Genomic DNA, 26,328 nt, shown 5'->3' with positions numbered 1-26,328 from the left:
AGACAGACACGCATACCCTGTGTGTGGGAGAGAGAGAGAGATGCGCATTGCCCCTTTAAGTACGCTGACACCACTCTAAGTATATTGCCTTTTTAAGTATATCAGGAAGTTGAGACAGCAGCTGTGGCCAGCAAGCTCTCTCTGTCCTGAGCCCTGTCATGTCCCCACCCTGCTCTATATGGAGAAGGGGTAAGCGGGGGACAGGAGTAGGGGGACACCTGACATTAGCCCCCCTCTCTATCCCTCCCTGCACAGCAAGCAGGAGGTTCCTGGGAGCAGCTCCAAGGCAGAGGGCAGGAGCAGCTGGGGGAGGGACAGCTGAACGGCAGGCAATTGATAGCCTGCTGGGCGGCTACCACACAGGGAACTTAGGGGAGCGAGGAGTTGATGGAGGGCTCCTGGTCCACCCTGGTTCCAAGCCCCCACCAGCTAGCTGCAACAGGCTGCTCTTCCTGCAAGCAGTAGACAAAGCAGGTGGCTGCCAAACAACATTATAAGGGAGCATTGCGTAACTTTCAAAGAGCATGTTTCCTAACTGATCAGCAATGAAACAACGTTAACCGGGATGACTTTAAGTGTTTAGTTACTGTACCTTAAAATGCAGCACATCAAAAAATTCTTCCATCCAGCCCCAATTGGCCTGGAGTGGCGAACCACGGCCAGTGGGAGCCGCGACTGGCCGAACCTGTGGATGCGGTAGGTAAACAAACTGGCCCGGCCAGCCAAGGGGCTTACTCTGGTGAGCCACGTGCAAGAGGTTGCCGACCGCTGGATTAACCACTCCCCTGCCTGATCTTTGTAAATGTCAGTTTCAGTGAGTGCTTTACCACTTATAAGTCTATTACTATTGTCAGGCTGTCTGGAGTGGCTCATGACTGTGAGTGCCTAACTCAGGGCCGATTGTCAGAAACAGGGCAGACACTCCAAACTGCTGGTATGTTCTACAATTAGATTTTACCAGCCCAGTGAAAAATGTGAACTCCTGAATCACTATAACTGTCTTACCATGGAGTCACAGACAGTCCCCTTAGGCTCTCCAGTCTATTTTGCCACCCAGGCAAGCTGGATTTAGTGATAAATGGTCACTTACACCAAAAAGCACAAAATATTCAGGTTGCTCCCAGTCCCAAGAGACTGGTCACTTATCCCAGACCAATTGGTATCTTAGATCTCACACCAAGACAACCCTTGTAGCCAACTCTGTAATACACTAACTAAAGGGTTATTAAGAAAAAGAAATAAGAGTTATTTACAGATTAAAACAAGCAAGCAAGCATATAACACAAATGAGTTGCAGTCTAAATCCTAAGAATGACAGCGTTGTAGTGATTGGTCAATGCAAAATGTCTTTTTTCAGGGCTAACCCATGCCAAACGGCATGGGGATCGCTATACTTATGTTTAGGAATCCTTGCCACTCAGAGTCCAGATAGCATACAAGAGAATCAATTTCTCTTTTTCAGGGATTTTTATCCCCTCCTCTCCAGAGCCCAAAACTGGTGGGATGAGTTCTTTTCTTCTGGGAGGCAGTTAGGAATGCAATCAACAAAGTCTCTGCTGCTACAGAATATGTCAATTGCTTTCAATGGACCATTCTTGTATGCAGGGCGAGCACTTTACCTTAATCAATGCTTCTTTTCTGGTTTATTGAGATACACAATTACAGAGGTGCAAGCACTCAATATAGCTTTACACCATGGGCTATAAAGATTATAAATGAGATCAATACATGCAGCATCCTACAAGCATTTTATGAAGTATAAACACAAAACATCTAATATCTTATTAACTTAATATCTAATATCTATTCTGATGATGCTAACAGACAGGTAAACAAGACTGGTTTCGAGCTATGCATTTGTAAGTGTTCAGTGAAGCCTGGGCATGAGCTGGCACCTGCTCTGTCAGCATCACAACTACATCATTGTACTCAAAATTACAGACATCATTTACAGTGATGAAAACATTACTGTGAACACTGTTTGACTGTACGGATATTGTAAACCAACCTGCTTTGTAATGGAACAAGTGTTTCCTTTGCCACTCTAGAGATTCCTTGATAAGACAAACTTTGAATTGAATCACTTGACCAACATTCTCTTACAGGTGAAAATCAAACAAACTTTCCTCAACATAGCACGTGTAATTTACTGCTGATTTATCCTCTGTACAGAACCAGCATTAGACACAGATGATGTAGGTGGCCAATTAGATTACATAATCTATGAGGACCCTGGATGTTGGTGTCTCCCATTAAAACAGGCAGAGTTGTCTGGCATATAAGTAAAATCTTAATATATTTCTCTAAATACAAGTATGTTTCCCCCCCTCCACAGTAGTGCATTTCACTGGATGGTTGCCTCTGCCCTTCAGCAGAGCTATGGCTCCATTATTTCACTTATGGTCCCTATGTACACTTTGAGATCCTTCAGGATGAAAGTGAGCCTGTAAAGTGCACAGTATCTGCTGTCTGCACCACAGCAAGTTATCCAGTGAGCCAGCACACCCTGAACTAAGGAAGTTGTAACTGTAACCCTCGTTATACATATGTTTTGGTGCAGACACCTTTAATCCTTCCTCGGGCCCCTGCAAAAATGGCTGTTCCTACCCACGGATTTGCAGATAGGAGGGAGAACTAAGGGAGCCCGGGGGTGGGGAAAGGGAAGATGGCAGGACCTGGGATTGGGGTTGGATCCGGCGCTCACTTTGGAGGATTCAGGGCCAGCCCCAGCATAAATATTCCTTTTGCAGCTGGCAAATTGCGCGTGTGCGTGAGTGGCGTTTTCCGGGGGTGGGGGGAAGCTCGGGAAGTGAAGCTGGGGAGGAGCCGACAGAGGGACCTGAGCCCTGGCCACTCGTCTCACCTGTAAGTGGTCAGCACGGTCTTGTTCACCAGGACGATGAGGAAAGAGCAAGTTCCATAGAAGAAAGCGGAAAGCAGCCTGGGCAGCGGCGGATGGGCCGCAGCAGGCTCCTCCTCGGCCTGCCTAGCGCTCATCTCCTCGTACGTGCAACGTGCCTGTGCCGCAGACAACAAAACCCAGGCACCGGAGAGCGGCGAGCCGCGCCGCCGGACATGCCCACCCCGCAGCAGCACCAAAGGCAAGTGCGGCCGCCCTAGCCCCTTCCTCCTCAGCACCAAGGCAGCGAAACAGGAAGAGATCGCGCCCAGCCAGTCCCCTCCCTCCAGCTGAAACCTCGGCGGCGTGTGGCTGGGGCAGGGCGCGCCCGGGCTCAAGGTCCCATCGTTCAGGTGCGCTGCTGGATCCCAGCCATGCCCATGCATGGGTTCAGGCTGAGCCCCTGAGTGGATGGAGCCCCGCAGCAGGGAGGTGCCGAGAACAGCAGCTCTAGCTCGTAGGCTGTCGCGTGGAAAAATTGGGTACACTGCCTAGCACCTCATCAGTCCCGGCTCAGCACTGGGGTGACACGAGCTGATTGGTTTCCTTGCGCCTCCCAGACTGGTCGGCTTCTTTGCCTTCCTCTCTCTCAAAGATACATATTCACTCGTACGTTTGTGTGAAATGCACATAAAGGTGCATGTAAGCAGGGGGCCTGTAGGTGTGATTTAAAAAAAAAATAGAAAAGGATGGTCAGATCTAGAGCTTAGTAATTGCCACACGTGATGCATATAAATAATTTTATTTTTTATGAAGAATTAAGTGGCTGGAAACATATACTATGTAGATATCCACCAGTGTTGAACACGAATTAAATATAAAGAATTTGAAAAGCAATGATTGAATATTTAGGCTTTCTCTACACAAGAGTTGCACCCATTTAACTCAAGGTGTGTTTTTAAACTGAATTAGTTAAACCAAGGCAGCAGGTGGACACATTGCAGTTTAGCGAAAGTTTATTTCCAATCTGTTTAAATTAAATCAGATTTAACTACTCAGACTAAAATGAGTATTTCATGGGGCTTTGCACCAGATCAAATCAGTTTTAAATCAGATTTATGATAAATCAGTGCAACTTTCTCATGGTAGATAAGATCATACTTCTAAGATACTTTAAGTATCCAAAAAAGTATTTAAACATATCAGAAAGCTTGTGTAATGAGCAATTTCAACTTTTTTTTAAAAAGGGTCATCTCACTGCTCACAGATTACAGTTTTGATTTACCTCAAACATTTATAATCCTTAATGTAATAAAGCAGTGATACCACCAGCTGCCTCAAAGTACAGGTGAATAGAGGCCGGCTCTGCAGAAACAGACTTTCCTTACAGTGGGCTGCTCTTGTCTTAGTTCTAAAGCCTTTTTATTTCAGAAGGCCATCTTTCTGCATTTCCAAACTGATCCCTAGTATAACTGCACAGGCCACTTTCATTGTGTAACATGTACATTACACTTAATCAAAATCTTTAAGTCCTCTTGGCTTACATTCTTGCTCATTTGATATGGAGGAAATCTTGTCTATGGTGGTGCTCGTATATGAATACTGATATGCTGAGTACATTCATATACTGGTCATCTATGTGCACTCTTTCCTCCACTTAAAGTATTTGATAAAGCTAAATTGTATCAGTACCATCACAAATGTGATTAAGTGGTACTAGAGAGAAAGTTGGTGAGTTACTATCTTTTTATTAAACCAATTTTTTTGTGAGACACACAAGCTTTTGAGAGCTTACATGGAGCTCTTCTTTAGGTAGTACTGTCATGCAAATAAGACTCAATTCTGCAATTTCCTGTGCAGTATTTGGACAGCCTGTTGTATAGTAATGCAAAATTCTCACAAAAGAGCACCTGTTAGAAAATGAATGTACACAAATTCCAGGGTTAGACTTTTAGGTAGGTTCTGCCCCCTCGTAAGAGAGCTAAGCAGATTGCTCATTTTTGGTAATTGTTTCAGCTATGGCTTTGATCAGTAGTGCATAGGAATGGTTATCATCAGTTTCTCTGTGACCTCCATTCAATTCCTGTTGGGTAGGTTCCATGCCAATTGCCATCCTTGCTAATAACTCACAGTCACTTCAAGGTAACATGAACTTTCCTCCTACTCATGCAGGAGAGGGAATTATCTTTAGGAAATATTTAATTTTCCTTAAGCAATGCTTTTATTTACCCATTTTGTCCCCTCAGAGGGCCAAGTATCGAAGTCTGATGAAGCTATAGCTTGTGTTATTAACCAGTCTTGCCATTTAAGTATTCTGGACAATGTTGCATGACAATTCCAGTTGCATATCATTAGTTTGCTAATGCCCACAGGGTACCTTTAATCTAAGATACTGAAACTCTTTCACACCTACCCTGTCTGACAAAAGTAAGAATTTGAAAATGAACAGAGGATCAACTGCAAACTGAATTGGTGGTCATGAAGTAGAACACTTCACTAGCTTGGACTACTTCAAGAAAATGTATTATTGCCATGTTTATTCATTTTGGGCTACCATAATTACTCCAAACAGGATTCTTATTCAAGTGAATTATCTTGAACTCATCAAGTACCATAATAAGGTTCAGAAACTGATTTCAAGTTAGGAGATTAGGACGTAAACAGCAAAAGTATTTTTTTTCTACAACAGTGTATACTGGTCAGGCCAATAAACCCTTCTAAAGGGTCAAGGAACAATTATAAAGTGATTGAACTGTGGGAGTCAAGAGCAACTAGCTTGACACAATACAGTTTAAAATATCATCAAAAATTACCACTGGTAACACTTAAATTTTAAACTTAAAATTAAACCAACTTTTATTTGGAGCACCTATGAAAATTACAGCACTTTTACTCTTTTGCTGTTAAGTCATGCCGAACTACAACTGACACTTATGCAGCATAGAACACTTCAAAATTACATTAAATATTCCAAAAGCAGTCTTCAAAACCTCAAACAATTATAGTTGGTGTTTTCCCAAAATGTATAATGTACACAAAACAGGTTAAGCTGTTTTAATATGTCTACAGTTAGATCAAATTCAGTGTATTGAATAGTTTGTAGAAAGTTTCTTCCAGTACTGTAAATGTGTTGAACCTATTACAATTGATTGTGGAAATAGGTTCTCCTCCTTGCCCCCAATACATGGCTCTGATTCTGCAACTGGCTGCTAACAGATCCCTGTGTCCACATGGAGTGCCTATGAAGTCAGTGTTGCTCTATGAGGGCATGCATGGGGGTCTGCCCATGTCCAGCCACTTGAAGGATTAGGGCCCAACACCGTTAGTCTTAAGGGTTTTACAGCTACTGCCTTTGAATTGTCAAGTAGTTGTATGTAGTCGGAATGTCCCAAATGGCCACAGAAGAGTATTTTGCTTTAATTTTTTTTTTAAAGTTTGAGGCCAGATAAATTAACAAAGAAATGAACAAGAAATCAAGAACTACATTGATAAGTCTAAAAATCACAGCCACTTAAAAGTTAGAATCTCTCTGACCACTGTTTAGTTAAGTGCACTAACTCAATTCTAAACTTGTACCAGGTTAATACAATTCATGCCATTATAGGCATCAGTTATTAGAAAAACTGAATTCAAGAGTTGCATTCTCTGCTGTAATCATGTTAGATTTCTGAAACATCTGTCCTCATCTAATCAGTTTTAAAAAAAAATTACTCAAGTCTTAAATATTTTCCTCCCTCTCACATTAATAGGAAAAATAGCTCCCCTTCACATCTATATTTTCTGGTTGTTGTGATAAGAGGGAGGAGTCTATAGCCTGGGTAATGTTATGAACTACAGAAGCAGGTCAAACGTGAAGATAACTGGATTTGTTGTTAATATGCACTAAACCAAACAGCCTAACATTAAAAAAAAATTCAGGAGCATGCCCAATTCACCAAATTTATTATCGGTTAGCATATTATGCATCTCTGGTTATATGCTGCTCAAAAGAAAGGCAAAATAAGACCATGAGACAAGCCTGTTGTATTGTAAGTCAGATAAAACCAATACAAAACATGAGGTGATGAGGATGTGCTGCTAAACTCGCTTTTCGGTTTGTGCTTGAGATCACTAAGCCGTGTTCTGTAACTTCGTTTATTTGGGAAAGATATGAAACCACACAATTTAAAACACACTTACAACTATCTCTGGAAGCCTAGTTTCTAGATGAACAGCAAATATTCTTCTGCAGTGTTTAACTGATAGCTGTACTACACTTAGTGAACACAAACTTGACATCTTATCCTGAAGTAAAGCAATAAGGTGGCTTTATGCAATTAAAAAAAGAATATGGAGGCTTCTATTTGCTAATATTCATATAAAAGCAGAACTTTAAAACGTAGTGTTAGCTAATAGGATGTCTAAATAGTTTACTACAAATCAATACCACCCTGTAAATACCCACTTTATTAACAAAACAAGTGCCAAATCTCATTACAGGGTCCAAAACATCTGAAAAATATTACCAATTGTTACCTTTATGTCTAGACTTTGCAAGGTAAATCATTCATTTTCAAATAAGCCCAACAATGTGCAAAAGTTCCCAACAGCATGTGCTAGGAATAACAAGTGCTACTCAGATCAAGAGATTCTACTGAAATCTCAAGTCTAAAATAAGATAGCGAAGTCAGTCTCATACTATAGGCAGTCACAGTGAAGATCCTGAACTCTCAGTTTCTACATAACCAGTTTCTTCCCCGCCTCAAGTTAGAACTTTTGCCTTCTTCTCAGTGATACTATGCAAAATATATTGCCATTAAAGACTTGGTTGTATCATTGCTTATTACAGTATCATCAAACTTACTAAATGTAATTTTGTTTAAATAGTCAGATAAATAATCCTCCTTGTGACCTGTACAATTCTCCTATTCATACAGCATTATGTTCAGAAAGTGCTTCCTGTGAGAACTGCTTCAAATGAATGAATTAACCTTGCAAAAAATCTTAACTTTCCACAATATGCAATTTGTCAACCCTGCATTGTGCAGTCCCATATTTACAAAATACTTAAAAACTCTACATCTGTCTTTTACCATACAAAAAAGTGCAATTCTCTCACCCCATCTTGTGGGGCAACAACATTCTTCATAAATTCTACAGAATAGCAGCCTATAATAAGCAAATAAGGTGCTTAGCTTATGCCCAGGATCTAACTGGTTAAGTACCACCAGGCAGTACATTTTATATACTGGCAGATTCAGTTCCTATGCTACTGTCGCATTGGTGCTCCAGCCAGGTTTGCAAGCTCAATAAGAGCCAGTGCACCATGCAGGCGTTCACGCTGCTCCTGAAGGCGACGGCGGGCAGCGGAGGGAGCAGTATTTTTTTCCTCCTCATCCTCTTCATCGGACTGAAGATACTCCATGGGATCTTGCTGTTCCTGGTCAGCTTTCTGAGCTGTTTTGCTTTTCAAAGTAGGAGTGCGCTGCTCTCTAGTCTCCCAATATCTGTGAGGTCAAAGTTTTACATATTTTATAAGCATCATCCAGCTTGCAGAACAAGTTTCACTGAAAGCTGACAATCTTCCAAACTAGAATCTTAAAACATGATTGGCTCATTCATTTAATTCTGATTGCTAATTTCTTAGTCCTTATTTTGTAGCATTTAAACAAACAAAGCTTTCCACCTGAGGAAGATGATGTGTGTGAGGACAGTTTGCTGAATACCATTTGACCTCTACAATGCAAATCCTTCTACATGTTGTTCCCAAACCTCCATCATAGATTAAGGCCTGGAAGGACCACTGTGATAATTTAGTCTGATCTCCTTAACACAGGCCAGAGAACTTCCCTGAAATAGTTCCTATTTGAACTAGAGTTTCTTTTAGAAAACACTCAATCTTGATTTAAAAGTTGCCAGCGATGGAGAATCCACCACAACCCTGTGCGCGCTGTTCCAAAGTCAGGAAGATAGGGAGTACTGTTATCCACATTTTACAGATAGAAACGTTAATGTCTCAAACTAAGATTAAATGACTAGCTTAGAAGTTGGTGGCAGTCAGGAACCGAATTCAAATCTCAAGACCTCTCTCTCAAGTCAGTCAACTCTTATTACACCTACCACCACCTTCCCTCATGCATGAGTATACAACAGCATGAACACTGCAGCACCAAAGGACAGTACTGTGTTAACAGCTTCTGCAATAAGCACAGAGCCACACAAAGGGCAAATCGAGAAGGGAGAACAGATGAGAAGGCAAAACTCCATCCCAATGAGAGAGAAAGCTGAAGCAACTACCACTAGAGAAGTTAATTCTAACTTCTGGAATTTAAACACATAGCACACTAGGGAACAGCTGAATCATTCAACCTGAAGAGAAAATGAACAGAGGAAGTGTGTTGTATCGTCTTTAGAGTCCAATGCTTTTACAGAGCATGTAGTAGTACATTCATCAAAATGAGACATCTGTGTAACCATGGAGGGAATATTAAGAACTTTCTGAGAAACGGTCACGAGAAGTGCCTTGAAGTTTGACTTGGGGTGGTTGTACCAGTGAAAGGTACTAAGTCAGTTTCTGATACTGATCATTTTAAATTCTCTCTTAAAGGCTCTATGGATTAACCTTTGCTGGATTAACTTTTTCATGGCATAGCTGTGAAGGAATCAATACATTCAAGAACTGCAAGCTAAATATGACCTAGAAAAATAATGAGTCTTTAAAAATTGTTTCACATAAAAGTTGTATTAAAGTATTGTAATTCAAGAGGAATTTAAAAATAGTCTGAGATGACAAAACACCATGAGTGTAAAAGTTTTTGGCTTCTACTGACATTTCAAAAATCAGTGCTCTCAGCATCTTAATAAATCATTCTAGGCGGTCACAGCTTAAGAGAACTTACTTTGCTAGCCACTCAGCAACAGCTTTATTGTCAGCTGTTTGTTTTTTACTCAGTCTGCCTGTGGGTTCTTCTCTCTTCAGTCTTGCATAGGGATGCTTGGGGCAATGACGGTTTGCATGTGTGAATCTGCTTAAACATCCTTAATAAAAAAGCAAAGACAATAATCAAGAAAAGCAGTTGTCCAACATGTAAGCCCAAAATTTAAAAAAAAAAACAAAAAACAATTAAATTAACTTTCTTCCCTCTCTAAAATCTGGATTCGATTCAGCATAGAATGCCCTATAATCGAAAACTTTAGTTATACTTTTAAGAACGTTGATTTTAAACTGACAAACATTTATGTGGTTGCACACAGATTTATTTTCCCGCCTTTTAAAAGAGGATCTAAAATTGAGATCTAGAGCACATGTGAATGGTAGTACATACTATAGCCAAACTTGCCCACACGCTGCTTACCACTTTCTGAGCAGACGAAAGGCTTTTCTCCTGTGTGAAGACGTTGGTGTGTTTTGAGCTGCCCACTCTGAACAAAGGCTTTCCCACAATCTGGATAGTCACACAAATAAGGCCTTTCACCTAAAAAAAAGGTTATAAATTCAAAAAGGCTGAACACCATCTAGTGATGGTTCATGACTCAGTGCTTCTGCGGAGGATCCCCTAAATCAAAGATGAAAAAACACATGCTTTGTGGAAAGAAGTGTAGCCCAGAAACTGCAAAAATCCACTTCCACAAGGACATCAAATTGAAACTTAATCAGTTGAGTTTGTGTTTAAGTAGTCTTAGGTGCTACATGTCCCCTAATTTTCTTAACAATTGGAATTTTACAGTGATATTTTGCAATTTACACAGCCTTTCCCATGTTACTATGTGAAAAAACCCACACAAATAAGAAACAAAGTGACAATATAAAGGAATAATAAACTGAGCTAACACAAAGTAAACAGCGACAGAGAAAAATATGTTGCAACTGAAAGTTGAGAGAAATCTTAGGTGTTACTTATAACAATAGGTAAGTAATTTTCAGAGAGAAGGGAGATATGAGTGTCCCTAATACAGCAGAAGTGATTATGTTGTGGTAAAATGCAGCAATCCTCTTGGATAATAAGCAGAACGGATGTTTATATTATGGGGTGACCGATTTAATTTTTGTCTAGCAAGGGTAGGGCTGGAGGGCTTGCGGAGGCTACAGCCACTCCAAAATTTGGCTTAGCCCCCTCACCCTTCTCAGAACTGGGCACCTGGCCAGCAGCCAACAATCTCCAGCCACTCAGCTGCTGTCTTGCCTGCAGTCTGCCCTTCTTTGGGAAGCTGATCCATGGCTGGCAGGATGCTGTGGGAGCTTGCCCAATGTTAGAGGTAGCTGTGCCCGAGTGGGTTTCCGCTAAGCTGGGGGAACAGGGAACCTGTCTGTGCTGGTGCCTCTTGCTCAGGTGTGGGAGCTGCAGCTGCTGCACTGAACAATTGTTCAGGCTCCTGAGTGCTCGGCTTAAAGAGACAGGGCACTGACACTCTCAGGTGCACACAGTCTCCCATACACTTTTTCCAACACATACTCTCACATACACATGTATATAGTAGTAGTATTTCTTGGTACTTCCTGTCAAAATGTCATTTTATTCTTTCAAAGTTCATTAAGGATTACAGTACTGTTAGTTTTTTGACTGGACGGTGCATTTCACAATTTTATTTCTCTTATGCTTCAATTTAATTCTTTGAGTAGTGAGTTCTAAAATAACTAACCTGTCCTGGCTGGAGTAATTATTACTTTTACCATATTGTGCTGTGTCATTAATTATTTAAAGTGGAACAAACAAGTGAGTGTCCTTCTAGAATGTACGTTTAGCTTATACTCACTTTAGTGGTACAAATTTAAAAAAATTAGCTAAAAAACTTTAAACACTGTGCAGATGGTCACTTATTTTCAATTTGTATTTTTAATTATATTTGTAAAGTAACTTAGTGTACGAAAATAAATGCAGTTCTAAGTCTGATACGAATAGTAATAGAGTCCAGTGTTAGTGAGTCACATACCTCTACCCCAATATAAAGCAACTCAATATAACCTGGGTTCGCAGTAACATGGTAAAGCAGTGATTTGGGCGGGGCGGAGCTGCATGCTCTGACATGCTGCTCTGAGCGGCGTCTTACAGGTGGGAGGCGGGCAAGCGGGGTGAGGAGGCGAATGGGAAGGTGAGCGGACAGGAAGACGGAGAGCAGCGGTCGGGCAGAGGCGCACCGGACAGATGGTGAGGAGACTAGTGGGGAGGCAAGTGGCGGACAGGTAGGCGTGGAGAGGAGGTGAGCGGCAGCCAGGCAGGTGGGAGCGCTGGGCAGACAGTGAGGAGACTAGTGGGGAGGCTGATTTGTCCTGGGCCCTGCATCCCTCTAGGGACGGCTCTGACACATTGCTCTGAGTGGCATGTTAAGGGTGCCGGGCCAGGGGGTTGGATAAAGGGCAGAGGGTCTCCCGGGGTGGTCAGGGGACAAGGAGCAAGGGGGAGTTGGATGGGTCGGGCATTCTGAGAGGTCAGTCAGGGCAGGAAGTAAGTGGTGGGTTGGATAGTGGGTGGGGCCAAGCTGTTTAGGGAGGCAGGCCTTTTCTACCTGATATAACCTGGTTTCACTTATAACATGGTAAGATATTTTGGCTCCCAAGGATCGCGTTATATCGGAGTAGAGGTGTACATGATCATGACTCGTAAACATAAATGCCAAAATAATTAGAAAAATAAAAAGGGGGGGGAAATGTTAAAATTAAGTAAATGTTTTTAGTGGAGGAAAAAATTGACTAAAAAGAGAGTAGATAATAGTGGTAACATAGGGCACGTCTGTTAAAGAAAATAAGCATATTTCCTCTATCTCTACTAAAGACAGTGTTCAGAGCATCTAACTTGTGTTTCGGCTCAAATTTATACCTCAAAGTTTGGGATTATCTCGCTGTATTATCTCCTGATTGTTCTAAACTTACATATAAACTTAAAATATGGCTTTAATTTGTGTCTGTATTTTTTTAAATAGTAATTAGATACAGTCCTCCTATCTTCCCCTCTCCTTCCCCCCCCCCCCAAAAAAACCCAACCCCAAACAGCCTAGAGTTTTCAGGTGTCTAAGCAGCCCCTGGAATCAGACTAAAAGTTGCCCCCGCACCACCACCAAAATCTGAAATGGCACCCCTGCTTCCTCCGTCTCAAGCCGACAACACTTGGGTTTGCAAACTGGCTGGGGCTCAGGAGCCACACAGACCCAGCATCCATTTCCCACCCCCGCTAAAGACTGAGCACAGAGCAGAAGCTATCCAGGTAATGCCTTCTATAGCACCTATGTGCTCAGTGAGCTCTTTCTCACACTGAGGCCCCCTGCTCCAGATTGAGTTTTTGTATCATGGCTCTGAGTCTCCAAATATCTTAATCTGCCATGTGCAAATGGTTAAATTTTAAAATATAATACAGTACTTTCTCCAATTTAAGGTAATTAGCTATTAATATTATTTAACCAGTGATTTTTCTCCAGAAGTTTGCATTTGTTTATCTTATTGGCTTAATTATTTTTCCTATTGGTTTTCTGTAAATAAATGTTGCACAAGTGAGCTACTATAGATGAAGTTTAAAACCAATCTGTATATATATATTTATTCCCCTTCTGAGGATAACATGCACTTAAATGTGTTTTGTTAAAAAAAATAAGCATGTGTGCCCACAGCATGTATAGGGTCTCCTGCCCTCCCAACTTTCATTCTAGCTCACCTCAACCCTGCACTGGGAAGAGGCTGGAGCATCCCCTGTTGTCTAGAACATGAAGGACAGCACTCAGTTGAAGTTATGTTCTAAATCTGTAGTACAGTTCACAATTCCACCACTAGGTGATACCCAACAAATACAAGACACAATATTGGCCAAAAGAAACATGATTGCTAGTATTTCAGAAATAAGGCTCTGATTACAATGGAAGTTAGGAGTCTAAATACCTCTGGGGATCTGGGCCTAAGCCCTAGGGCCAAATCCTGAGGACCTACGTGGAGCCAGATCACCCTTGACCCATGCACATAAATCCAAAGATCCTATGCTTTCCAAGAGAAAAAGGGGTTGCACAGAGTATTTCCTGGACTCACACAGAAGCAAGAGCTTGATATGGATTTGGAGGGAGCGACATGTGAATGGGGTTAGCAATATGCTACTCATGTTAAAGGACAGAAGCCTTGTTGGAGCCATTCTACCATTGTTTGGGGTGCCATGCGACTGCTTAGTAGTAGCTGCCAGAGGTTTTGGAGAGGCAGGAAATACAACTTTGGACTGTAGTATTGCTTCCCCTAAACCTCCACAATGAAATTTGAAGCAGGGCAAGGTTCACCACCACAATGCAGTTCTAAATCTAATATGAATAGTAATGGAGTCCAATGTTAGTGAGTCACATACATCTCTACCCCGATGTAACATGGGTTCGCAGTAATGCAGTGCTCTGGGGGGCAGAGCTGCGTGCTCATGCCATGTGCTACTCATGCTACCCTTTACAAAGCCCCAATAGCTAGGGATAGGAGGGGCAGTTCCAGGAAGACTGCAAAAAGAACTTCAGAATGTCTTCTCTTCCCAGCTATTTGCTGTGCACAGAAAAGTGTTAAGACCTTCAGTTATACAGGCAAACTACCACTAAAGTCAAGGGGAGTTTGCCTAAGAAAGGACATCAGGATTTAGAGGCAGAATATTAGGTCAGCTGAAGACAAAGGTGCAAATAATAAATACAGCTAATAATTTCAGCCTTCCTGTTCTACAGTGAAAATTCAAAAGTAAATAAAATGGGCAAACAGTCTTTTTGTGAGATGTAACTGGCCAAATCTAGTACTGTAGTAAATCTATACTAGTCAATGAAGTGTCATCACCAGGGATAAATCTTACTCAATGAGTTTTCCATCAAGACAATCTGAAGTGGTTAGCACTTCAGGGATGGAAGTTTAACATTAGCAAGGAAAATGAAATACAAGGACATCTTGTGTGTGACCAAAATAGAATAGAGAAATTGGTGTTTAATACTGGCAGGCAGGCAGGCAGAATTGCCTTATTTGATCCAGAAAAATAGACCACAGGACACAATTATTTTGGAGGTATTATCAAGTATTGTGACATTTTATTGCAGAATACGTCATGTATATAAGAAATCTGTTTAATTATAAGGGAAAAATGAATCTCGCTTTTCAAAAGCAAGATGGGTCCAGTTTGTCAATGCATAATGTTTTAGCAAAAAATTAACCAGTTTTTTTTTTTTTTAACACTCACATTTTTCCCAAAAAAGATGCAGTTAGGTGCTAGTCATGTGGTCAAAGCTCTGTGTTAAGATAGTCAGCAGTTTCTTCCTAATAGCTAAAGCTGAGCAAAACAGAGCATCTAGATAAAGAAAGTTTAAAAAACAAAACAAAAAACTGATCTCCCTTAATATAAATGCATATTAACTTCATAATTATTAAATAACTAATCATAGGAAGAGATTTTATTCTTAAATTTAAGCCAGAAACATATTTCAGCATCAAAAAAATAAAAAAGAAGGAATGGTAATGAAGAAAATGAGTGGGCAGGGTCTATTTAAAGCTAGTCAAAAAAATTTTAAGCTTAAAATATACCTGGCCTAAAGCTCCCAACAATTTTTAGATTTATTAACATTTTCCTTCTCTGCACTCACCCTTCCATTGTTGTGTGAAAGACCCACACAAGAGGGAAACAGAGAAAAGAAAGTGAGAAGTACTGTCAGATATATAGACTAAAACTAAGAAAAAAAGAACACACACTCTTCTGTCTTTTTCAGTTACTAAGGGTATGGCTACATTAGAAATTTCAAAGCGCTGCCGCGGCAGCGCTTTGAAGTGTGAGTGTAGTCAGAGCCGCAGCGCTGGGAGAGAGCTGCCGCCCTGATTACACTGACACTTTACAGCGCTGCATCTTGCAGCGATCAGGGGGGTGTTTTTTCACACCCCTGAGCACGAAAGTTGCAGCGCTGTAAAGTGCCAGTGTAGCCAAGCCCTAAGTGTAACATGTAACTAGAGCAGAGGGAAACCTCTCTAAATGTTTCATTTTACCATAACAATGCTGGTTGCTCTGCCACAATTACTCCAGTATAAACACAAGCAGTTATACAAAGATGACATTTTTTTGAATTTTTGACTACACTAACAGGCCTAAAGTAGTCCATTCAATAACTAGACCAGAATACTAATTGTAAGAATGAAAAGTTCCAAGCTAAAATCTTAACTACTAGATAAATGTTTTCTATGCACAACATTACATTCCTTTCACTTACCAGTGTGAGTTCTTTTGTGTGCTTGTAAAGATTTCTCTCGTGGAAACACCCTGTTGCAGATGTTACAACGGATTCGGCTGGATGAATGCTCTCCCTCACTTATTAGATCTCGCACTGTGTCTGCTCTTGGTCGGCCACGTCTAATACCATCCTATTAAAAAACCCACACTCTTAAGAAACTGCACAGTTTGTTTAAAAAATATCAATATAGTACCTGTGGACAGAAATGATTCAGTCCAAGGGAAGCTTTTCTAAAAAGGAACTACTTTCTTGAAAGAAAGTAAATATGTACCAACACATCAGGAAAATACAGTTGTTTAATAGCTTTTATTTTCCTCCATCATAATTATTCACCAAGCATTAAAAGAACATCAAAAAATTTAAATCCATAACAACTACTTTTTCCTGAAAAAAAGAATCAAAGCTCCAGTTTAAATGTCATTTTTAAGGAACACAAGTAATTAGATACCAGAAATGTCATTGCATAAACACAACAATAGCATTCAAGTTATACACACACAGGCACGCACTGAAGAGTGAAGGCTGAACCCAGAGATTACACGGATTTAACATTAACTCGAACTGGTTTGTCTGAACAGCCATGACCAATAGTTTAAAAATAAGGATGACATGAGAGCACAGCAAATCTGAATATCTGGCCCCCTAAAGTATCTTGTTATGGTAGGAGTCACCAGATGGCCCTATTACATAGTTAAAAAAAAGTTCACTGCATAAGAGCTCTGTTCAGTTTTCAACTAAATGTTACATTGTTCTTAATTTTGTGATATAACTTCTTTTTCAGGTAGCCACTGCAAGCAGCAGCACAATTTGCTCTCTTCCTTAATCTCGAAGGTAAGTAAATTCTTGGGACATAGTTGCTCCCTGGAAACCAGGTATTGGTGTTTGGGCTTAGATTCCTGAAAAAGAGGATTGTCTGTGCACTGCTTGAGTACTCTTGATAAATACAGTGTAAATAAAAACCATCACTGATTTCATCTCCCATGATGAAACCTACTTGCACAGCACTATCATCTTGGCAGAGGGAAGACTATTATATGATCTAGAATATTTTGGAAAGACTTTTTGTAACTTTTAAAATATATCAGAATAATTAATCTAGCTCCTAGCTCAGGGAGCATCAGGATTGAGAGTCCCCTCCTGCTAAATGTCTCCCTTTCCCTACTACTAACAGCATGAAGTTATTATTGAAAGTATCAAGGCCATTCCAACTTTGGATCAGTTAGTGCATAACAAAACGGTAACATTTATAAAGACTGAACAGCTCCACTTGTGAAAATGAAAGAACTACCACATCATGCATAGTCCTTTTAGCTGACAGATTGATCTTTTTAAGCTTCAGGTCCAGAAAAGAGGTGGCAATAGCATTTGTATTAAAACAAATACAAGGAAGTTCTTCTTCACGCAGTGCACAGTCAACTTGTGGAACTCCTTACCTGAGCAGGTTGTGAAGATTGGGACTATAACAGCGTTTGAGAGAGAACTGGAAAAATTCATGGCGGTTAAGTCCATAAATGGCTATTAGCCAGGATGGGCAAGTCTTGGAATGCATTGTTCTGAGATTTATACAACTCAGCTAAGTTGCTATTTACATTATCACTGTAATCCACATTTTTAGTAATGCCTACTTTGGAGGATTCCTATTTTAACACTGGGACATAAAAGATAGTTTGAGAGGGGGCTGACTCTTTAAAGAACTCAGCCAGACAGCCGATTTGTAGATGGATCGTGTATTTAAATATCTATATTCCACCTATTGCAACCAGGAGTTGAGAGGAAGTTTGAATGCGACAAAATTACCTCCTCACACTTTACGCTTGGCACGGATTGCAGTACAACAGAGATTATTAGCTTCCATACAGATTCAGTTGTTACCAAGGCTGGGGTGGGAAGTAAGGAGCACAGCTGGACTCTCAGAGCCGGGCTGGCTTTGCTAGGTCGGTAGTTTGGAGAAGCATTTTTACTTGGAAGATGAGCATGTGGTCTGGAATCTGCGAGACACAGTTGGCGTCTCACGAAGCATTTGTATAGGAGCACTGCGCGGGGCGGGGCTGCACTGCAGAACTGCAATGGGCCACGTGTGGCAAACAGGTGAAATTCTACCACTGTGACGACCCCCATACCCAGCTTACAGAGGGGACGTCAGGTCACTGGCCCACGTTCCCCGCAGCTCTGCTCCGAGCCCCACCCCCGGCCGAACCCTAAGCTTATAGGCGGACATTCCGCAGCGCGCCTGCGCACAGGAGCGGAGCCGGAACGCTCTCGCGCCCTCCCTAGCCAGCATGTGACACAGGCAAACGGCAACCGAGCGCCGGGCAGGTATCATTTTGGCGCGCGAATGTGTCGTCACCGGCGCACGAACCGCGCCCGGAAGTGACATAACTTGAAATCGGGGGTGGTGGCCAGAGATTCACCCTTTAAACCCGACAGACGCCCGACACCCGCCCTGCCTAGTGCCCACCAGGGCCCCGCGGCGGCAGCGTCTCCCCCGTCCCCGCTCTGGCCCAAAGCTACTATGGGCCCGGCGAGGGTTTAACTCCATCGTGCCCAGCTCCCTGGCATGCTCTCTCCGGACTCACCTTCAGGTGGGTGCCGCCGCTGCCGCTATCTGGGCTGCCCGCCTCTTCATCCTCCCCGCTAGAGGTTCTGACCACCCCCCCTCGAGGCTGCTGGACGGAGGAGGGAGCGGTGGCGCTACTGGGGCTGAGGGTCACGTTGTGTGCGTTTTCCCCCCACCGCCAGGGATACACCATGAAGTCACTGAAGCCGGGGCTGGTGGGGACGGGCGGGGCGGGGGCCGGCTCCTCGCCCCCCCGGGATGGTTTAATCGGGGTGGTTTTGATAACGGAGACTAAGACACGCTTCGGGGAGTCCTGGCAGAAGATCACCGGGGGCGGCCTCTCCGCCATCGCGAGCCCCTCGCAGGCAGCGGGGCGGGCAATCTCCGTGGCGGCTCAGGCCCGCCCTCCCGGGCGCGGAGATCTCACCCTACAGCCGCCCGATCCACCTCAGCCACTCATCGCTGGCCGGTCCTCTCCGGGTCTCAGTGTCTCCCCTCCCGCTCCGGCCGCCGACGCGCCGTGTCAGCGGCGACCGCCGGCCATGGTAGCAGCCCGCGGAGAAGCGGCCGCACCTGCGCTTCTGTCGTTTGCGGCGGTGTCGGCTCCACAACGTGGCCTCGGTCACAACTGAACCCGAGCCGCCGCCGCGACCCCTCCGAACCTGCAGACAGCCCGGCCCCTGCCGAGCCCAAGATTTTCCCGCGTTACATTTCGCGCCTGGGCGGAACCAATCACCGTTTCTCGTTGATACATAACGGAGTGACAGCCAAGTCCACGCAATCACCTGTGAGAAAATGGCTAGTCACGCCCATGGGGGCGGTATGTGGGCGGGGCTAGGTAACATCCCGGCCTCGCCATTGGCTCGTGAGCTCTCCGGCTAACAGAATTCGAAACTTCTTGGGATCGCGGGCCAGCGGCGGTGAGCCAAGCGATGCTCCGCCCTGCACTAGCGGCGCCTTTCTGAAGGAGCTGGCCGGGTGCTGATTGGACCGCTGAAGGAAGGAGGCGGGGCCATCGTGGCGTTATGGTGGGGTGTAAAGAGGACGGGCGGGTTGCGGAGTTTGGCGCGCGATGTTGTTGTTTTATTCTCTTGGCCAATCATGGAGGCAGAATATAGTTTCCCGCGCGCTTTCACCATTTATGACGTCTCTTGCTTTGTGTCACCTGTTCATCTTAAAGGGGTAGGCGGAGGTATTGCTGGGGCCGCTGGCGGCTTCCCCCCCCCCCCGCCGACCAGTGTAACCATCGACCACCCGCTCCAGCCTACACCCTCGCCTTGCTCCGAGCCAGGGTCCCGGTTGCTGCTGCGGGCGCAGCCCGGCTCTCCCTCGCTGGGCTACGCACCGACTGGCCCGTGGGCCGCTGCAAGCGGCGGTACGTACGCTGCCCGGCGGGCGGCGAGCAGCCCTGCCAACGCCTGCATACAGCCCTGTGCTGCGGGCGTGGCCGCGTCTGCTGACTTCGGGCACCTAGTGTCCCAAGCAGCGTGACAGCGTCCCGCGACAGGGGAAGTAACAAGCACAGCGGGCGCGCTCTTCACCTGATGGTCCGGTACTCCAGCTTTTCTCCGCAACCTGCAAGGCTGAACCTGACTTTCATTAGACAAACAGGCAAGCCGGACCCTCCCATGATTCTCTCAGCTCTGGGAGCCAGAGCTTGAAGAGGAGGTCCTGGCAGGCTCTGATGGGCAGACCGGGACTGCTGCCTTCTCCGCTCTGCCTAGAAAACAATTCCCCAAGGGGATCTTTATTAACGTTGTGTTTGCCCCGAGACACGGAGGGCGCATTTTACAACGCTGTTAGGGCTTCGTTTAAAACAAAATTAAAAATGTTAACCAGAAGAATAAATAGTTGCCATCGATACATTGGTTGATGCAAACTGCCCAGTCGTTGTAGATGCTTCCATGCAGAAGTGGGTGTATGCTTTTCAAGTGTCAGAACCATTGTCCTAGGAAAGCAGCATTATCAAAAGGAAAAATAAAATTTGCCTGTGCTTTGAAGACTCTGTTCTCTCAAATATCTCACCAGAGATTGCATTTTAAGTTATTCCTGTTCATATTGCAATGGCATCTAAAGTAGGGTGACCAGACAGCAAGTGTGAAAAATCGGGACAGGGGTGGGAGGTAATAGGAACCTATATTTAAAACAAAACGACAAAAAAACTCAAATCAGGACTGTCCCTACAAAATCGAGACAGCTGGTCACCCTAATCTAAAGGCTCCGATCAGGATAATTTTCTACATACTGCATATCAGTCATGTCAGAAGCCCAGTCTTCATCTGTTTCAATTAATGTGTTTTTTTTTTTAAGTTGTGCAAGTCAGTTTCAGCAACCAGAAACAAGCCCTCATCATGATATACTTGGGAGAACAGTTTGCCACTGGGATGTACAACTCTAGTTAGAGCATTCTAAATAATTCAGAACTCTTATTTAGTACTGTCAGAATTAACCCATACCTGCAATGGAATTGTATTAGTGTGCTCCAAGGTGAACGCAGTTTGTAATCTATATCAAGAGAATTATTTGCTGAGTGAGTTAATCTTTCTAGTCTAATCACATGTACAGACAAGTTTGTTCCATTCTGTGATGCTTAAGATTCTAGGCATGTAGCCAATTTCTTGCATTGTTATTTTGCAGTGTAATAGCTGCAATTAGTTTCTTGATATTTGTCCATTGAGATATCTTCCCAATAACACAGCATATTGAAGGGTTCTAATCCAATTTGTTATTGATTCAGTTATATTCTATTTTCACAATATGGAGTAATCAGTAGATGTGCCCAAAATATGAAAAATATGTTGTTTTGAATACAAGTGCTCCAGCATTGATTGAAGTACTTCAGATCTTTCTTTCACATGTATAACACATACTTTGTATTCCAAAACAAATTAGTAATAAAGTTTCTATCTTTACAAGAGAGCACATGATTCTGTATGACCAAAAAGATTCCCACGTTTCATCCAATATGTAAATTGTAGCAACAAATTGTCTGAAGATGGACAGTGAAATTGCTCTTGGATAACTTAGCATTACACCATGATTAATTGTGTAAAAAAATTGGTTGAACCAATCTAACCGGTGCCAACATATCTGAGCATCTGCTACCATGGACACTTACATCCCAAAAGAATCTCATTGAAATTAATACTACTCCACATGGATCCAGCAATTCACACTAGCAGATTGCATTACAGATCCAGGGCCTGTATCAACTTTTTCCATTTGAAATTTTCTTTTAAAAAGCTGGGAAGCATGAAGACATAACCTGTGAAGCTTGTTCATCTTTAAAACATAATAAATTCTACCTATCCAGCTTATAAAAAATCAGCGGTTATATTAGAAAATGTATTAACAGATTAAGAGAAAAGATTTGGAAATAGATACTCCAGTATATTTGAATTTATGCAGTATATACCTAAAAGGATAATTGCATTCCTTTTTTACTCATTGTCATAGGTCTGGTCAAGCTCCCCCTTCTGGACAGTCACCAGGCTGCTGTGGTTGGTTCACTTCCCACACACTGGACTCATGATTTTACGCTCCCTTTGTCTGGGCAGGCTTCAATCATCTCTTCCATTAGTCTTTCTGGCACACTCTCTTTGTTTGGTATCCCTGCTGGAAGTGGGAGCTCACAGCCCAGCTTCCTTAGGGTCCTACGACTAGTGCTGACCCTCTACCTTCCAGTAGCTTAAGCACTCCCCTTTCCCAGAGGCAGAGCTCCACTTTGTGGGCAATCTGGTGTACAGTTTAAATCTTCAGGAACGTGTGATAGTTGAAGCAAAAATAGACTGAAAAAGAAATTCTAAACCAGTCATACTTTATGCAGAGAGGCATAAGACATACACAGCTGTGTGGGAAAACAACAAAACCTGTACACAAATCCTGCCCCCAGTGTCCTCAGTCCAACGCCACGTCTAGACTACGCGCCGTATCGGCGCATTAAAATCGATTGCTCGGGGATCGATATATCGTGTCTAATCTAGACGGGATATATCGATCCCTGAGCGCGCTTATATCGATTCCAGAACTCCAACCCCAACGGAGTTCCGGAATCGACATGGTGAGCCGCGGACATCGATCCCGCGCGGTGAGGACGGGTGAGTAAATCGATTTTAGATATTCGACTTCAGCTACGTTATTCACGTAGCTGAAATTGCGTATCTAAAATCGATTTTACCCCGTAGTGTAGACCAGCCCTTGGAGTCCCTCAGTTAGTGTCTGTTAAGGGGAGTCCAGAATTCCACTGCACCCCATCTCCTCCTTCCTTCCTTCTGCTCAGTCTTTCCTTCTCGTTCTGGTCTCTTTTCACTCTCTGCTGCCCACAGTACTTTCAGAAATTGTATTAATTCTGTCATCTTCTTAAAGAAGTTTCATACAATATCACATAAATATTTTCATTTTTAATACAATGGAGTTCTAAACATACTTAATTCAATAATGTTTAACTTAATTTAAGAAGGTTTGTTCAGGATATTGCCATATCTGTCACAAACAGTTACCCAACAAAAAAGTTTTAGTACTAATACCATTTTCCTTATGCTCTGCCAACATCCTTCACTGCTGGCCCATTCGCACTCTTCCTTCAACTAGTATAGTGAGTATCAAATTGCTTTTGTAGCGCAGAGAATACTTGTGTACCACTTGCCAGCCAGACAGCAAGCTAGACAACAGCCAAGTGGAAATTACTGTGAGCAGTAAAAAAAAAAATCTCTTAAACATGCAGTATGTGAGCCATGTTTAGGAATGTAAGGATGATAAGTGTGAGGGGAAGAACAACGTTTTCAGACAGGCTATAGGCAGCAGGCTAGATGTACTAGAACCCTGCATGGGACTAGTGTAGAGCCCTGCAGTGGGACTGGGATCCTGTGGGTCCCGCATGACCTACTGCAATAATAGTGGGAGTGGGATTAAAGAATAGTCTAATGCAAGGACTGTACCACAGAAGTACTAACAATATAGTAACTCAGCTTTCTCTGTTTCTGATTTTGAATATTACTACACTGAATTACTACATGAGAGCTTTGCCATCAACTTCATGGGATACAAATTTTCATTGCTGATGTGGTGCTATGGCACCTCAATTAATTTTATAATATTTGATCATTACTACTAAGATTATTTCTAGTATTTTTTATTTAAAGGGGAGCCTGAACCAAAATCCCACATTCAAAGAACCCTAAAGGGTGGTGAAGCTCAGCGTCAGATCAGAACTTAGAGGGAGGCCACTTTTCTAAAACAGAATGACCCAGAAACTCAGATCCAAACAAAGCCAAACTTTAGAGAAATTTTCAGATCCACTGGGCCCATCTCTAATTGTATACCTTGTTGGTGATTGTACTATAAGGAGAATAAAACATGCATTATGCGTACTAAAACATTTTCATGACTACTTATATGATTTGTATACTCAATCTTTGTAAATGCAGGTGAGGGCAGCAAGTATGCTGGTCTGGGAAGGCTTGGGTGCCAAGTGGGGCTCTGCTGCATTGGCTTCCTCATGGTGAGGTTTAGATGCTTTCTTGTCTAATCTGTTTTATTAGCACCACAGGACAGAATGTAGTAGTTAGAAAATTAGTAGTAGTAGTAAGTAGTAGTAAATTTCCCAAGTAGTAAGAAAATTAAGTTACATATATAGTGAATTGTGCAAACTTTAATAATATGATTCTTCCTCTTTTTTCATATAGGCTTTGATCTGCAGTGAAATAGTTAACAATGTTGACATTTAAATGTTCATTATTGGGCACCTGAGTCAACACCCCATTAGAGCTATTCTTTCATGCTATCAGCAGATGCAGGCAGTCAGTGAACACTGCACTGGTTTGTACTCAGATTATGTTTTTTCATGGTTTTCTTTGCAAACATAAGGGCAGGAGATTTAGGTTTTATCTATATGGGGAGGTTACTCTGGAATAAGATTGGGGAACTGAAAGTGCAATAGCTATTCCAGAATAGCTCCCTATGTAGACACTCTTATTCCAGAAAAAGTGGGTCTTTTTCCAGTTTATCTTAATTCACGTCCAGTAGCTAGTCTGGTTAATTTCTCTATGTAGACAACCCCTTAAAGAAAGCAGTTCTGAGATGTCTAAGAACTAGGTTGCCAATCTGGCATTACCTAGCCCAAGTCAAGCCGTGTGTGTTCCTCGCAAAAAAGGTGGGAAAAACAGTATTTTGGTCAACCTCCCAGGATATTTATCAGGAATCCCTATTTCTTCCTTTTAACCTCTATTTTCAGCCCTTCAGTTTTATACTCAATTTAACTTGACTGTGTAAAGATATCCAGAGGACTTCAACCAGAAGCCTTTAGACTTTCTAGAAACAACTTTTAGGGATTCTGTTTTTCTCTGCTTCCCCCAACCATCTTCTAACCAAAATGACTGATTTCTTGAGTAATAATAGCATTATTTTCTCATTCATTGGGTCTGCACATTTGTCAGCTTGCTGGGATTGTTGTGTAAAGAAAAACTAATCAAGTAGTGCATTGCAAATGCCTGTGCTTTACACTTTGCTGCATTTGCTGGCACCGTAATCTTTAATAGGCATAAGTAAAAAGGAATAGCAAATGTTTCACAGACAAATTCAGCCCTAGCCTGATTGGACAGTACTCCATCGACTTCAATTAACGTGTACTATTTCATTAATATGAAAGGGTGCCTTGGAGTCTGCTGTTTTGACCTTTGCAAAGGTGACACCTCCCCTTTACCTATGGCATCTTACAGGAATAATTTTTTTAATTAAAGCTAATATTAAAATTATCTAATACAAAGGTTAAGGAAAGAGTTTCTATACAACTGGGTATAATGTACTACAAGATGAGCAGCATCAACCTTGTACCGGTTTAGTACCAGACTAATTATTATTACTGAGGGTACGTTTGCACTACAAGCAGGGGCAGGTTTACACCTTACGTGACCTTAGGTACAGCATCTTCAGCACCCCCTCTGCCTACAGCTGACCTTTGTGTTTTCCATAATAATTGAAACTTTTATCCCATTTTTAACTTCTAGGTACCCCCAGGCACGTGCCTAATTGGAAATCTGGCCCTCACTACAACAACAGTAGCAGTGGGTCAGCTGTGGTGCTCCGCTGTGATGCATACCCTTATTTCAGAGATGGATGGAAGGGATTTTCTGTGCAGTAGTAGAACCACCCCGTCCAGAGGCAGTAGTGGGTGGATGCAAGAATTCTTCATTGCACCTCGCTTCATTTACGTTGGGGGTAGGCTGCTGACCTAACTATGGTGCCTGAGGAGCAAAATTTCTCATAGCCCTGAGAGTGGCAGCTAGATTGACCTAGGTTTTAGGTGTACTATACACCACGCCTTAGTAGTGGGGCCACGGAAAGCCCCTCCCTGCTATGCACCCCCCCTCACACTCAGGCTGTGCTCAGACCAGCCCCTGCCTGCCCTGCCCCAGCCGCTTCCGAGCCACATCTGCTCATGAATAATTAACAACGTCATAAATAATTAATACCACGATTTACCACGGGGAGAAAACAGTTAATACCGCACGCAGGCGCGGAGCAGCTGACGCAAAATAACCTGCAGCGACGACACAGTCGCTGATCTTCCTAGGCGTGTGATTGACTGGTGGCATCCCACGGATTTGATTGGCTTTAACGGCACGCAGCAAGTTGGACCAAATGTGTTGATTGGTTGCTGGAGTTTGCAGCGGCTGGTATTGGTTGTTTGAGCTTATGAGGGGGCGCGGCTGAATGCCTTGATTGGTTGTGCGCGTGGGCTGCGAGGGGTGCC

At 42.9% G+C, this 26,328-nt stretch overlaps 2 protein-coding genes across 4 annotated transcripts in view; both read right to left on the bottom strand.

The window, feature by feature from the left end:
- The window catches only part of SLC35D2 (solute carrier family 35 member D2), a 35,428-nt gene extending 32,247 nt beyond the window's left edge, over positions 1 to 3,181 (bottom strand). Inside the window, exon 1 of one of the 2 annotated variants that reach the window (XM_075067211.1) lies at positions 2,864 to 3,181. In XM_075067211.1, coding sequence (XP_074923312.1) covers positions 2,864 to 2,997 — 134 coding nt within the window. In that variant the 5' untranslated portion in view covers positions 2,998 to 3,181. The remainder of the gene's footprint in view (positions 1 to 2,863) is intronic. The other variant, XM_032788100.2, reaches the window with a different exon arrangement.
- Positions 3,182 to 6,764: 3,583 nt separating this feature from the next.
- ZNF367 (zinc finger protein 367) lies at positions 6,765 to 19,312 on the bottom strand. 2 transcript variants are annotated; one of them, XM_032788099.2, is made up of 5 exons: positions 18,598 to 19,312; positions 16,001 to 16,151; positions 10,174 to 10,293; positions 9,718 to 9,856; positions 6,765 to 8,325 (listed from the first exon to the last, which is right to left on the bottom strand). In XM_032788099.2, exons 1-5 carry the CDS (start codon positions 18,925 to 18,927, stop codon positions 8,088 to 8,090), a joined length of 978 nt encoding a protein of 325 aa, XP_032643990.1. In that variant the 5' UTR covers positions 18,928 to 19,312; the 3' UTR covers positions 6,765 to 8,087. The 2 variants fall into 2 exon arrangements, with proteins under 2 accessions (XP_032643990.1, XP_074923311.1); XM_075067210.1 differs by lacking the exon at positions 18,598 to 19,312 and adding an exon at positions 17,819 to 18,259.
- Between the last annotated feature and the right edge of the window lie 7,016 nt (positions 19,313 to 26,328).

This window comes from Chelonoidis abingdonii, chromosome 6 (genome assembly GCF_003597395.2).
Source record: "Chelonoidis abingdonii isolate Lonesome George chromosome 6, CheloAbing_2.0, whole genome shotgun sequence".
In the NCBI taxonomy this organism is placed as follows: Eukaryota; Metazoa; Chordata; order Testudines; family Testudinidae; genus Chelonoidis; species Chelonoidis abingdonii.
Note: the sequence above shows the minus strand (reverse complement) of the source record. Positions and strands in the feature narration are given on the sequence as shown.